This window comes from Oreochromis niloticus, linkage group LG9, assembly GCF_001858045.2.
Source record: "Oreochromis niloticus isolate F11D_XX linkage group LG9, O_niloticus_UMD_NMBU, whole genome shotgun sequence".
Taxonomy (NCBI): Eukaryota; Metazoa; Chordata; class Actinopteri; order Cichliformes; family Cichlidae; genus Oreochromis; species Oreochromis niloticus.
Genome location: NC_031974.2, coordinates 26,380,784 through 26,395,628, shown reverse-complemented (window position 1 = coordinate 26,395,628; position 14,845 = coordinate 26,380,784). Strand labels below are relative to the sequence as shown.

At 42.5% G+C, this 14,845-nt stretch overlaps 1 protein-coding gene across 1 annotated transcript; it reads left to right on the top strand.

The window, feature by feature from the left end:
• Positions 1 to 366: 366 nt before the first annotated feature.
• Positions 367 to 12,572, top strand: LOC102077467 (cyclic nucleotide-gated cation channel beta-3). The gene is made up of 17 exons (XM_005461376.4): positions 367 to 808; positions 1,222 to 1,276; positions 2,703 to 2,961; positions 5,476 to 5,636; positions 5,779 to 6,290; positions 6,369 to 6,419; positions 6,504 to 6,590; positions 6,693 to 6,757; positions 6,974 to 7,096; positions 7,947 to 8,088; positions 8,469 to 8,628; positions 8,789 to 8,886; positions 8,983 to 9,066; positions 10,668 to 10,786; positions 10,918 to 11,070; positions 11,923 to 12,073; positions 12,180 to 12,572. The coding sequence occupies exons 1-17, from the start codon at positions 698 to 700 to the stop codon at positions 12,195 to 12,197; spliced, it is 2,349 nt and encodes a 782-aa protein (XP_005461433.2). The 5' UTR covers positions 367 to 697; the 3' UTR covers positions 12,198 to 12,572.
• The last annotated feature ends 2,273 nt before the right edge of the window (positions 12,573 to 14,845 follow it).

Here is a 14,845-nt window from a genome sequence, read left to right as displayed (position 1 = left end):
CAAACTGGCTATGGACATGAGCTGATTACCTGCACTGAGACCGCGGCGAGACTGGAGTTGGTTGTATGAGAAGCAGATCAGCCTGTTTGATTCCCTCCTGCCCTGCTTCAGACAGCAAAGTACTACAGTGAGTAAATGAGAGCAGCGGGCATGACGCACTCAAGACCACATTTTAACTGAAAGGACACAGTATGACTCTGACCTCTCAGTGAGCTGGTATATACCTAGTTGGGTCATTCAAACCCTTTGTTCGATCACTGTCTTCCATCCTCTCACAGTGATACATTCAACGGGTATGGCAGTTTTTTAAAGTGTATCATGACTTGAGAGTGTGTCACTTACAACAAGAAGAATGGCAGTGTGCTCCCCAGACATTCACACTCATGCATGCTGTTTAAGCAGCCCTCCCTGCTTTACTGGTCACCCCTAAGCCAATTGAGGGATGGGCTGACATGTCACCGCTGATGGTGGGGGCTATGCTCGGTGCAAGAGTATTAGTCCTGCTAAATACAGTAATGCAATTAGGGCCAATTTGGTTATGAGGACACGCTGAATTAAAACAGGTGGAGGAGAAAAGGTAGGCGGAGTGAAGAGGGGATCAGGCTAGTTGAGGGATCGTTTTGATCCTTGCCTCCCACCACACTCCCCTCATACAAGCAGCAGGCAGTACAGCTGATGCACTTTTAGGTTTTTAGACATGTTTGCAAAGCTAAAGGGTCTCTTTAGCGGCCCGCAGGTGCCAGAGGGCTCTGGGACTACTAGCAAAGCCGCTGACCCAGCTCCAACTCCACCTCCGCCTCCAGCCAAGGTAGGTGTTCAGCCTGTATATTCAGTTATTAGACTAACTATAATAAATTGTTATTGTCAACCAGATTTTTGACTGGTTACAGACATGAGCAGTGGCCTCTTGTCTGCCTCTATCATTCAACCAGCTGCTCTGTACCCTGGCAGCAAAACAGAAAAAAAATCAAATAAAATTGTTTCACTACCTCATTGAAATCACTCATTACCCAAACGGGCGCTTTGAAATTTGTTTCATCATGAACGCAGCCTGTTTTTAAAAGTGTCCATCAGAGGAGGCGGTCATTTGTCAAATGCTGAATTCACCATTCTTTAAAACTGCCACTGAAATTAAAACGTCATTCTTAATGGCCACTGTTTGACTAATGGAGCCAGGCGTCAGATTTTGTGAAGAAAAAAAAATGTTGATTTGTCGTGTAGGAGGAGAAGCCAGCTGAGAAGGAGAATGAAGACACGAAAGTGGACAAACCACGGGGTGAGTCATTGTAACGGCTGAAAAGTTTACTGTGTTCCTTTTTTTTTGTCCCATCCTGGGAAATTAAAACAAGACATGAGAACATATGGATTATTTTACATTTTGCTTCATTTTGATTTTCCTCTTTATTTGTCAGGGACTGTGTACAAAAACTATTTATCTAACATGACAAAGGGTTCGTTGTACCAGATTTAGCTGTTAGCTAATGTCCATCCACAGTCCCTGCACAGGTCATCGAGCAAACAGAAAGAAACACACACATCATCATTTAAAAAAGAAAAATCTACTAATGCAAATGCAACTGAGAAGTCAATGTAATAGGCCTACATCTAAATCCACCAATATCCATTACATTCACACGTAAATACAACACTTGTTTATTCCATTACAAGGGAAATAAATATCATTGGTAACTAATGTAACGTTTTACTGTGTAATAAGCTGCTTCACAAATGTATTTGCTATTTAGATACTGCAGTGAAACACAGTGTTACTGAAACACCTCCACACTTCAGTCAGCCTGGGAGTATTGATATGTTTATTCTTGTTATTTGTATAAAGCTGTAGAGCATTATGAGGATTCAGATACATCATAGTTATAAAGCACAAACTGTCAAACGAGTGAAAAAAAGTGACCAAAATAAGAGAAAGCCTTTGGACAAACGTCCAATATGAAACGTTCAGCCTTGGACGACTTTTCTTGTGCCTGCTGACCGTCTCCATTTTAGTTGAGTTTCCCCGACTGCTGAGTTCGACAAGAAATTGAATTTCACTGATTTGTTGATTGTGTTGCTGAAAGTTTGAATGGCATTTTGGAGCCGGAGCAAATAACATCAGGTTTGTCTCCATCATCCATCCAGGTTCTGTTACCTCATTCTGCTGATGCTACAGTTGCCTAATGTGTCTGAAAGCCGGACAGAAACACGGCCAGCTAATAATCAATCCCTCAAATGTCATATTCAGCGTCTTGTCTCTCTCTTTTACAGATGTTACAGGTATTTTTAATAGATGATGAACTAAATAAAAATGGTTTCACATAACCAGTGCAGCAAAGATGGCAAAAAAAGGATGAACAAATTTACAGTTCGTAGTTGCTTCACAGATGGATGAAAAGCAGTTATAAGACTAAAGGGACTATAAGGACAAGACTTAATAAAATGATGAAGAAATTAGCAATTAAAAGAAATAAATGGGAAAACACAAACGATTATAAATATAAAATTTAATCTAATGTATTGTTATGGTTATATTTCTAAATGTGTAATATTTTTATAAAGATGTCTAAAAGAAATGGAAAAACAAACAATGCAAAATAAATAATTAGGTAAGGTCAAACATTTTTTATTCTTCTTCCAGGAGGCGAGGACCATTTATAACAATCTTGAAAAGCCAAAATAAATTTAAGATTTTTTTCCCCGTTTCTTAGAATCAGCTCCATCACCGGCACCACCCCCAGCCCCTGAACCAGCACCATCAGCGGCCCCGACACCAGCTACGGCCCCAGCTCCAGCCCCAGCTACGGCCCCAGCTCCAGCCCCAGCCCCAGCTATGGTCCCAGCTCCAGCCCCAGCTACGGCCCCAGCTCCAGCCCCAGCTACGGCCCCAGCTCCAGCCCCAGCTCCAGCCCCAGCCTCGGCTCCAGCTCCGGCTCCTCCACCAAACCCTGATCAAGCTGGAGCTGAGGGGTAAGACCTGCGCTTGCAGTGTTGTTTCTTCTACCTAATTTTTTCCAGGCACATTTCATTTGAAAGCGGGTGCACCGACAGTCAAAAGTGTTTACAGAGAGTAGTTACAGTGTGTTTATCCTCAGAATATCAGCCCAGCCTCCAAACTCCACTTTAGCTCACTGCAAACACACACCTGCCAAGTGACACCACAAACCTGTATCAAAGTAATCACCCAATGGACGCTAATTAATCGGATTCCCTGGCAAGAGGGCGGAGAGGGAGGGAGGGAGGGCGCCCTCGGAGATAAGCGCAGCATGTGAGATCTTTACCCGCTGGAGCAACATGCATATTAAAAGAGGGATGGCCTGAAAGTGGATTAAAAGATTTTCGGTTCTTTAGGTTTTAAGGAGCTCACCAGAGCTGCTTCTGGTCCCTCAATAAACACTATGAAGGCGACACGTAGAGGCAGCAACGGCTGATCCTCACAGTTCTAAACACAGGTTGGATTTCAATGAGAATATGATATATATGATACAACAATGGTGGCAAGAGCTAGAGGCTCCAGGTGGAGGACGGGTAGTGTGTGTGTGTGTGTGTGTGTGTGTGTGTGTGTGTGTGTGGTGGTGGTGGTGGTGGTGGGGTCAGTGTCAGCCAGCAGCTTAAGTAATGTGTGGAATAAATAGTGTCAGAGCTCAGAGGGGATCCTGAGGTACTGTGAGGTAGACTGGGATGACCCCGAGTGCTGTTTTCACAACACCGTCTATAACTCACCTCCTGGCATCTTTCACAATGTGTGCAGATTTCTGTGATATTTGAAAACTACTTGTTTTACTGCCAGTGCTACACAAAACCTGAAGTTTACTCTGTGTGCTTCTCATACAAGCTGCCCAAGTCTAGTATGTGTCCTTCTACTTTTATGAGGCATATTAGGGCGATGAAATGCTGCGTCGCCTTTAGGGTTGATTAAGTCTGCAAAGGCTTCCTACCAGAACCGGTGTCACCATGGGGTTGGCTCACTTTCTTTAACTTTATCTCATTTAGTTTCCACAAACCAGTGTGTAAAGGAAAAAGTCCTGACAGTCCTGACAGGGGCAGCACTCCAGCCCAGCACAGTGCACCATTTACACACTGAAAACAATGAAAGAAACGATGGAGAAACAACCTGACAATTAATTGTGAAAATGTACTGACTTTAATTTGACTGCAGGGCCTGATCTCAGCATGTTGGATGTGTCAGTTTAAACATGGTGTATTGTTCTGTCAAAGGCACTACAGAATTTTATCCACTAGAGGGAGAGCATCCATCATCCACACAGCTCAGGCTGAAGTGGAAGGCTGCTATTGGCCTAGCCTGGCCTGACCTCTAGATCCATCCTGACCCTGACTCTGGCCCAAAGTGCCCTAACCTTAACCACAAACAGGTGAAGCTGGACTCCGTCCATTTGGCTCTGCAGTGAGCACCACTTGGCTGGTTGCATTTATCCGTGTAATGTGATCCTTCTTATGTCACAAGTTATTTCTCTCCGTGATTCACTCTTTTTAGCGTTTCAAATCACAGGTACTGCGCTGGGTCCTGAGTGAAAAGGGAATGATTGTAAACTGAAGTAAACACTGAGGGTTGTCGCAATGCACTGAATCAAATATTTCTAAATTTATATTACCTTAAATGTGTATTATAGTTTATATCTGTCCAGATGAGACAATTTAAAAGAACCTTCATCGACAGCACTCCAATGAGTCATCGGGCACTGATTTGCGAGTGTAAACAGGAAGGGTTGCTTGCTTGTAGAAAATATTGAGGCAGAAGGACATCAATGATAAAAAGATCTCTTTTTTTCAGACCAACAATGAGTCAGAACAGTAACATTGTAAGGCAGTCATGGCACCTTAAAAATCCATAAATTGGGAGTGAATTTCAAGTAAGAAAACTAGAGTAGCCATTCATGAGAACACCATGGGAGTGGAAAATGTAGGACCCACACAAGAAGGATGAAATCCCAAAAGTTATGTGAGTTTTGTCCCGTGTTCCTTACATTGTGAACACGTTTTTCCTTCCCACTGTCGCCAAGTGCTTGCTCATAGGGGTTGATTGTTGGGGTTTTCTCTATATTATTGTAGGGTTGCTAAAATATAAAGTACCTTAACACAACTGTTGTTCTGATCTGTTGTTACACAAATAAAACTGAACTAAAAGTATGTGAGCGTGGCTAGTTTGGGCTAAACTTGGATTGCGGATATAGGACCAGAAAACCTCTTAATGCATGATAAAGTAAAGTTCCAGATTTTGCAGAGTAAAGTCTTACTTCTAGGCAGCTTTAAATGCTGGAGTAGAACAGGTGTTGAATCATTAATGCCGAGTGGAGTCTCTGATTATTACACAACTTTTCCTGATTTGTTCCTTTTTTTAATTGGTTAAAATTCCTCATTCACATCAGGAATTTTTAGGAGTTTTTATGATTTTTCTATCCTCGTTCCATCAGAAACTCACTCACTGCCAATAACCAGCACGACTTTCTTATTTTGCTTCCTCAGAGAGGAGGGGGTCCCCCCTCCACCTCCCCCCATAGTCATCAACAAGTACTCAGATGAGCACCTCAGAGCCATAATCACAAAGATGAGAGAAAGAAAGCAGCTCTTCAAGGAGAAAGTGATTGATCAGTATGCTTCATCCCCTGAGATAACCCCTCCTGTCAGTGAGTGTCAACACAAAACCATTCAGTGCTGCAGATTTTCTAATATTTCTAATATCTGTGGATGTTATTGTTCTCATGGGGCAGTAAGGAAACTAATTCTTAATATTTAACTGCCGCTCACTCAGCCCCTTTATCCTTTCAGCGCCACTGCTACGCAAAGACGACTATAACAGAGTCATAGAGGAAAGGAAACAACAGGCAGAGGAGGCGCAGATAAAGAAGGAGGAGGCGGACAAGAAGAAAAAAGAGGAGCAGGAGAAGAAGAAAAAGGAGGATGAGCAAAAGAAAGCAGAACAAAAGGCGGCAGAGGCCGAAAAGCAGGAGGAGAAGAAGAGTATAACAACCAGGATATCCGAGGCAATGTGGTCAGTGGTGGACACCGTGCTGAAGCCACTCGAGGACCGGATGGACTCTGTGTTTGGGCAAACCATAGACCCTTTCACGGACCGTCGCTACATTGCATGGCTAAGCTTGGTGACTGTGGCCTTTAACTACAACACGTGGTTCATCACGGCCCGCCTGTGCTTCCCCTACCACACTGAGATCTCCATCCCATACTGGTTCACCCTGGATGTGTTGGCTGACATCATCTACCTGGCAGACTCTGTCATCTTCCAGCCCCGCAAACAGTTCGTCAAAGGAGGAGACATCATTGTAAGTGGGAAATGATCCTGACTGCTGACAGAGGATAACACTGGCCTGAATGACAAAGTCACTTTTATTCCCTTGCAGAAAGACAGAGTGATGACAAAGAAGCACTACAGAGATTCAGAGAGATTCCTGGTATGATCACTTGAATCCCTTGAGCTTTGAAGTTAAGTATTTAACTAGAGTCAGCAGGCTTACAGCTGTCTGTCTCTTTCACAGGCGGACGTGGTGTCAGCCTTGCCATTTGACTTGTTGTACATCCAATTTGGATTCAAATCTGCCTTCAGACTCAATCGTCTACTGAAGGTAAATCTACTTAAATAATGTTTAGATGAATGAGACAATAAACAACGCCTATTAAATGTCTATGGCTCTCATCTGGCTCACATTTCCTCACCTATTTTCAAGATGGACACGTTTTTTGAGTTCAGTGATCGTCTAGAGAGCATCATGGCCAAGGCTTACATCTGGAGGTAAGACCATCCATCCATCCATCCATCCTCCATCCATCCATCCATCCATCCATCCATCCATCCATCCATCTGATCCATCCATCCATCTAATCCATCCATCCTCCATCCATCCTCCATCCATCCATCCATCCATCCAGTATACAACGAAATTACCTGAGATAGCAAAAATGTCCAAATGTGGCCATATTAATAACTCTATTTATACCCCACTCTTAGAGTGATTCGCACCATTGGCTATCTGCTCTTCATGCTCCACCTTAATGCCTGCTTCTACTACGTGGCCTCAGAATATCAGGGCATTGGTAAAACCAAATGGGTCTACTCCGGCCTAGGCAGCGCGTAAGTACAGCACTTCTATACAGCCACTTGTGTTTGAGTTGGAGGGATTTTCTCATCTTTTTTTCTGCCATCTCTTGATGTGGACCTAGCATGCTCATACTGTATTCTCAGACTCTGCTAGAGTAGCTTTTGCACAAGTCACAGTTACAACAAACTGTTTTTTCTTCCCTCCCTCTAAGCAACTTTCTAATGATTGGCTAATGGTTTGAAAACAGGGGCTAGGAGAACATCTGTACTCACAAATGACCATATTAAACATGTTCAGACATGATACAGAAAGGTGGAAAATGAGCACACAAGAGGATAATGTTAGAAATGCATAACAAAAAGTTATAGCAAAGAAACACAATTACCTAAAACAAAAGTCTCTGGTTTATTGCACAGAGTTATGAGTTCCAGCTCACAAAGCATCCAGTCAAATTCTTTCATATGTCCCATGTTTGCTGCTGATGCTGCGGCTGCAGTTACCTCAGCTGCTTCTTCTATGCCGAGAAGTCCCTGCTACTGATCGCCGAGTTACCAACTCCTGACTCCGCATTCGGGCTGATCTTTCAGATGACCAACTACCTTTTCGGGGCATTCTTTATGTCCACCATTCTTGGCCAGGTAGCTTCTTTCTCGTAGCATTTTTGTTATTTTACTTTCTCTTTTCTTTTAATATTTTTTCCCCTTGGGAAGCTAAAGCAATTGCAGCAAGACATCAAGGGAATCGCTCAGACGTGCCCAGAACTCACCACTGCCATTTTATCCAAAACAAAGAAAAAAACACCATTTTCCCCCCACACGACCCCAAAACATCTAATAAGGTTTATGACACCCTTCTCTGACACCCCCCCAACCCTCTCCACAGGTACCTGCGTTGTTACTACTTTGCTGTCCGCAGTCTGATCAACATCGGGGGTCTTAGTGAACCCGAAACCGTCTTTGAGATTACCTTTCAGATGACTAACTTTTTCACGGGCGTCTTTGTGTTCTCCAGTTTGATTGGACAGGTAACACAAAGGCCATTCTGCCCCATAGCATGAGTCACAGCCCCCAGCATCCTCACTTCATCTGGAGTCCTGATTAGCATCCTTTTAGCATCGTTAACTACAAGTAGTAGTAGTAGTAGAAGTAAATGATCGTCTCTTTTTCTCCCCCACTTGTCCTGTTTATGTAGATAGATGAATAAACCTGTCCTCTCCTGGACATAGTAGTCATAATACCAAGCAAATACTCCAGTATCCATTACTCTGTCTGTAGTATTTCACTGGTTCCCTGTGAAGTCTTGACTGTCAAAAACAACAAAAGCACATTCATTCTACTGTCTAAGTGAGAGGAGCGTTTATTCAGTTTAAACAAAGGATTTCTTCTTATCATCATAATGTGTCAGATGAGAGATGTCATTGGTGCAGCGACAGCAGCACAGACTTACTTCCGTTCTTCCATGGACAACACTGTGGAGTACATGGTGACCAATAACATCCCGTCTTTGGTACAGAACCGAGTCCGCACCTGGTACACCTACACCTGGGACGCTCAGGGCATGCTGGGTCAGTAGACACTGGATAAAATCTTCATTTCAGTCTTTACGAGTGTGTGAGAAAAGCTTAAATTATAGGACACCACTCAGACGTCAGTCCTACTATTGTGCCAGCTGTAGAATGATTTGACACTGAATTAAGACCTAATTTTTCACCTCCATGTTTTCAGATGAGTCCGAGCTGCTAGATAAGATGCCTCTAGTGATGAGAACAGCCATTGCTGTGGACATCAACCTGGCGACCTTCCAGAAGATTGATCTTTTCAAGGTGCACACTCATTAAAAAAATAAATATATACCCCAGACAGTAACTGGGAGACTGGGAGATGGTTGGTCAGTTAAATATCTTCATATGTTTCCACAGGGCTGTGACCAGCAGATGTTAGTGGACATGTTGCTGAGGCTCAAGTCAATCATTTATCTGCCCGGAGACTTTGTCGTGAAGAAGGTGTGTTAATTCTTACACAATCACCGTCAACTTCAAATGTGAATGAAACACAAAAATTATTTCATTTTTTTAAAAGTTTATCATCATGTTAAGGCAACAATTGACGGACATTAAATACAAAAAAGTAAAAAATGTGCTGCAGAAGATAAACTAATGTTGTGTAATCAAACTTAGCAACAAGGAAATACTCATTTTAGCCCTGATTCCTGATGCCCTGATGATGACGAGCATACGGACTGTGAAGAGGCAGAGGAAAACACACTTATTTCATTGTGATGACAGATTTTTGCATCTGTTACAACTGCACATCCTCCTGTGTCGAGTACATTTTTAGCTAACTTATTTTTTTGCCACTTTAATGTCAAAAATATCCAAGCTTTGTTTCTCTAAAATTCATAATTATGATACTTTAAAACCTCAGACAGTGTTGCATATTTAACTTTTAAATTTGGAAAAATGACTTTATAATCTTATAAACTAGTTCATTGTCAGGGTCTGCGCTGGCAGACCGTGTGGTGAGAGTAGGAGGACCCAAATGCAGACACTTGGAGCAAAACTATAATTTAACAAAGGGCGAGCCGTTTATTTGTGGCTGGGTAAAGGTATAAAACAAAAGGCAGATGAACACTAAGGCAAAACTAACTAGAACTAAACTGGGAGAAACTGTATGCTAAACAAAAGAGACAAAGAATAAAACCTTGAAAAACATGGAAACATGGATGCATGACAGACTACCTGACAAAGAATAAACGAAAGCTCACAGACAGGAGGTGATCAGGGGAAGTGGAAACACACGGGGAAACAGCTGATACAAATGAACATGACGCCACAGGGGAAGCAAAACCAAACACATTGAACATGGAACATGAGACTGTCAAAATAAAACAGGAAGCACACAGACTAAGACACACTGACTTGACATGGTGATAGTTAAGAAGCAGACGTGAGAGGGAGCAAGGGAACATGGATAAACATGGCAGACAGAGGAGACATGGAAAGAGCACAAGGAGGGGGAACAAGGGAACGGAAAAGGGACACGTGCACATGAACACAAACACAGAGGGAGGGACACAGAGGACAGAGACACAAGGGGAACCTAAATGGACAAGGAGATTACACAGGGGAGGCAACAGGAGACAAAGATATCGCTGAAACACACAAAGGGCGAGGGAGACTTAAACAGGGGGGACTTGACGCACACTGACCAACATAGTGGAACGACACAGACATGGGAGGAACCCAGACAGACGAGAGCTAAATAGGCAAACAGAACTCAATGTCAACAGAACTGACTGAAGCCTAAACTGCACAAACAAGAACATCATAAAACAAAAAGGAATGAAACTCAAAATGCTGGGTCAAAGGAAACAGCCCATGACAGTGATTTTTTTTACTAGGTTAATACATTTTTTTCCCCAAAATTTACAACTTTAATATCAAAGAATGTCCGTGTTCTTGTAGGTCTGAATTTATGACTTTAATCTCAGAATTTCTGTGTAAATAAAAGGCCACCACAGGCTTCTTTTAAAGCTAAAATGCCCTTTATAAACACATACTCAAAAACATCCCTGCAGTAATTTATTTGTGTAAATTATTTGCAGGGTGACATCGGTAAAGAGATGTACATCATCAAAGGTGGAGCGGTGCAGGTGGTGGGAGGACCCGACAACAGCATCGTGTTTGTCACACTAAAAGCTGGTTGTGTTTTTGGGGAAATCAGGTGAGTTCAGATACATGTGCACAAATACATACTAATAATTAATCAACATCAGAGGCGATTAATCATCACAGTCAGTGAACTTACATTTAGAAATATTCAAAGAGAAAATGTTTTCTCTTTCTGTTTCTTAGTCTCTTGCAGTCCTCCAAAGACGGAGGGAACAGGCGCACAGCTAATGTCAAAGCATACGGCTTCGCTAACCTCTTTGTCCTGGAGAAGAAAGACCTGTTTGATATTCTGGTTCATTACCCGGAGTCACAGAAAGTGTTGGCCAGGAAGGGCAGGTGAGTCAAAGGATTTGACTCAAAAGTCCTTTAAAAATGTTTGCTGCTGATTTCACAAATTAACCCTCCTATTGTGTGCACCCCCACCCCCCTTACCTTAGTGTTCCGGTCACAATTGACCAGTTAGTTTTCACAGCTCTTAAATTAACATAAGAAACATTTTTCACCACCAAATTCAGTTCAGTGGGTCGTTCAATGGGTCGTTCAATGGGTCGTTCAGTGGGTCGTTCAGTGGGTCGTTCAGTGAGTCGTTCAGTGGGTCGTTCAGTGGTCATTTTGTGGGACATTCAGTGGGTTGTTCAGTCGTAAAAGTGAGTGTTTCATTTTGTCATTCAGTGGGCCATTCAGGGGGTCAGAGGCCAAAGGGGGGGGGGGGTGAGTTTTTTAAATCTATAAATCAGTCAGATTTGACCCAAACACGACAGGAAAATTCTTAAAATTCTGAACTTGGTGGTTTATTTACTGGAAACCAGTGATACAATGATCTGTGAGGGGGGGGAGTATGTGAACGTCTACAAGTAGCAGCAATTTTTAAGATAAAATTCCAGTCAGGTAGTTTTACACACAAGGAAAACATTCACATGTTAGTGGGTGGACCTATTTTTTTTTTAAGGCCTGATCTTTAAAACAACACGTTTGAGGACATTCAAAAGAAAGGGAAAAGAAAAGTGTTATGTGGACGTCAGAAAAAGGGTTGTTGGCGATGTTCATCCAGCTGGGATACCTTAGAACAGTGAGATCCTCCATCCTGTCAGTGTGACGTTTAAGTACACATGTAATCCCCGAGATATGAAGTTTCCACATGATAATAATAAATGCTGCTGTTGTAAACAAACCTCTGTACCTCTGTAGGAAACTAATGAAGGCCAAAGGTCCAGCAGCAGCTAAAGCTGAAGAAGAGAAGAAAAAAGGACTGGCGCTGTTCGGACCCAAACCCCCCACACCCAAACTGCTGCGCGCTTTCGGCGGGACCATTAACAGAAAGTTTATCGACAAAGTGAAGGTAACTACAGCGTTCTGTCCTAATAAATGCACCCCAAGTGATTATTGCATGAAAGTCATTGTGCGGATTCTCAGTTTGTATTTGTCTCCTTCTATTGTTTCCCCAGACTTCCAGTACTGACTAAGGAGCATGGAAAGTTTGTTTTTAATAACTCCTCTTTTGGAGTGAAGAAAATGTATCTCTCATGGAAATGAACTCGTTTCTGTTGAAAGCACCTTTCAGATATTAGTTTTACTGCTCTGTGCGATAAGGTCATTCTGTCTATTTAATAATAAGAGCAAGCCAAGACCATCTGTGTACCTCAACTACTGCCCCTAGTGGACACTGCTATGTATATACTTCGTTCATATGGTTTTTATACAGTATAATTGTTTTTTTTTCCCTACTGTACAGTACGAGTGGAAGCCTCCCTGAGATTATCAGTCAGTGAGAAGCATGGTGACAATAATGTTGACAGTTTATATTATTTGACTGAGTTTTAATAAATAAATATGTTTGAACTGCAGTCAGTGTATTTCTCTGTTAGCTTTGTGTTTGTGAGAGCAGGAGTTCAGATCCAGGCTAATCCTCACCTGCCAGACAGTGACAATACGAGGGCCGATTAACTCAGCTGCCTCTGTTTTTGTGAGCTCCACAGACGAAAATAAACCAGGCATTACACCAGCTACTTTCATCACGTAGGGCTGATGGTTACTGCAGTGAATTTAATGTCATCCCATGATACAGGATATTCAGAAACTGATTATACTGTTTTTAGCATAAAGGTGAGACTATGTCTTTTTTTCATTTAAAACAAATTCCCTCCATACATTTTTTTCACCCAGTTCTGGGTTGTAAGGTGAAGCCTGTCCCTGCTGTCATAGACGGTCAATAGACAGGGTATTATACCCACCTGCCCTGTCCTTCAGCTTACGTTGATCAGGTATATTTTTTTATATAAATTTGCTAACACATTAAAAAAATAGCACTGGTGCTCTTTGGCAAAAGTCTTTTTTCTGGGCTGTGCTCACAGCTCCAGGAGAACCATTATTTCTGCTGGCAGTGATTGTCGGCTCAGCTCGTTGAGCTGCTGTTGGCTCCTGGAGAAAGGGGAGTGCCTAGAGGGACTTACTGATTCCTAGAATTTTATTTGCTTCAGTCTGCTGTTCAGGTTTGAGGTAAAGACTCCACAACAAGGAGTTCAGGCACTCTTTCAAAGCCCTAACGTCTAAAAAAAAAAAGAAGTTTGCAGGAGAAGCAGTGGAAAGGTCAGACTGTTTTCTGTCTGGCCATGTTCAGCAGGTTAAAGAAGCTGATCGGGGCTCCTGAGCCTCATCCTGCTCAAGCCGCCGCCACTCCGGCTTCTGCCCCGGCTCCACCGGCTACGGTAAGACCTTAAATCTCCCTTTATTTTAATTTGACAAACACTGTGTTCATCCAGTGAACACACCATTCAAATTAAACATTAATCAGGTTCATTGGCTTCTGCAAGCTTGTCAGACTGAGTTGTATTAAAATACACAACAGGAGGTGAAAACCTCTGAGGCAGCTTGACACTAATATGGACAGGAGCTGTCACTGGTTCTTCTTCAAAAGGTAGGCTGGTGCTGCACAGGTGGATACTATACTGGCAGGCTAATCACTGCTATTTGTTCTCTTCCCTCTGCCTGTGTTTTTAATTTAAAGCAGGAAAAACCGCCAGAAAAGAAAGAAGAAAAAGAAGATCAGCCCACGAAAGAGGAGGAAAAGAAAGAGAAGGAAAAGAAAGAGGAGGAAAAGAAAGAGGAGGAGAAGAAACAAGAAGAAAAGAAAGAAGAGGAAAAGAAAGAAGAAGAAAAGAAAGAAGAAGAAAAGAAAGAGGAGGAAAAGAAAGAGGAGGAAAAGAAAGAGGAGGAAAAGAAAGAGGAGGAAAAGAAAGAAGAAGCGCCAAAAACAGGTGAGATGCATGTTTATCTGAGCTGAGTTCCACATTCAGTTACATTGTTATTAGGTTGATGGTCAAGTGTTTTGAAGTGAATGTTTTTTGGTCAGTATGTACCATCGTCCACAGATGTGAGAGCTGTTGTTTCGCTCTGCCACACTCTCTCACCTTGCTGTAGATTCACTAAATGTGTCTTTTAGTGGATTGTTAGACTGTCCATCTGCTCCCTGTTTCTCTGTGAATCACAGACAAAGGGATTGGTGTCATCTGGCTGATCCTGTATCACAAACAGTGAGCACTTTCTTGGGAAGGTTTAGGTTCCCACTGCTGTACTAAAGTATGCAATAAGAAACAGCCTTTCTTCATGCTGTGGTGATCGTTGCCTCGTGTACCAGTGGTTTAAAACACGAACAGCATCCCTCGGGATGTGTAAGAATAGAGCGCTGAATGTCAAATAAGCATGCGGTACACGGTGCTGCTCTGGTTGTTGAACTTTGCACTTGAATTGTTTTTTAAATATATTTCTACAGAATATAATCTGTAGGTTTTCAGTGGGGGTTCTGTAACAGTCATAGAAATGAAAAACTAAAGAATGCTGTTATATTTTTCTTCCAGCTCCAGCACCTGCGCAGGCACCTGCTCCTCCCGCTCCCACTGCTGCTCCCGCTGCTGCTCCTGCTGCTGCTCCTGCTGCTGCTCCTGCTGCTGCCAATCCAGAGGACGTTGAAGGGTTAGAATTCATCATGCTTGTACTCCTTTTTTGGCTAATTTAAGGGCATTAACAATTATTACGTTATTAGTTTTAGAATTACAGCCATTTTTATACATAACCCTCCAAAGTTAGAAGCACAAATGTAACTGAACAATTGACT

Bases quoted from the DNA above. Each gene is read 5' to 3' on its own strand.
- LOC102077467 (XM_005461376.4), top strand. From the start codon at position 698: ATGTTTGCAAAGCTAAAGGGTCTCTTTAGCGGCCCGCAGGTGCCAGAG. The intron at 809-1,221 runs GTAGGTGTTCAG...TTTGTCGTGTAG, and splicing joins CACCTCCGCCTCCAGCCAAG to GAGGAGAAGCCAGCTGAGAA. The intron at 11,071-11,922 runs GTGAGTCAAAGG...GTACCTCTGTAG, and splicing joins GTGTTGGCCAGGAAGGGCAG to GAAACTAATGAAGGCCAAAG.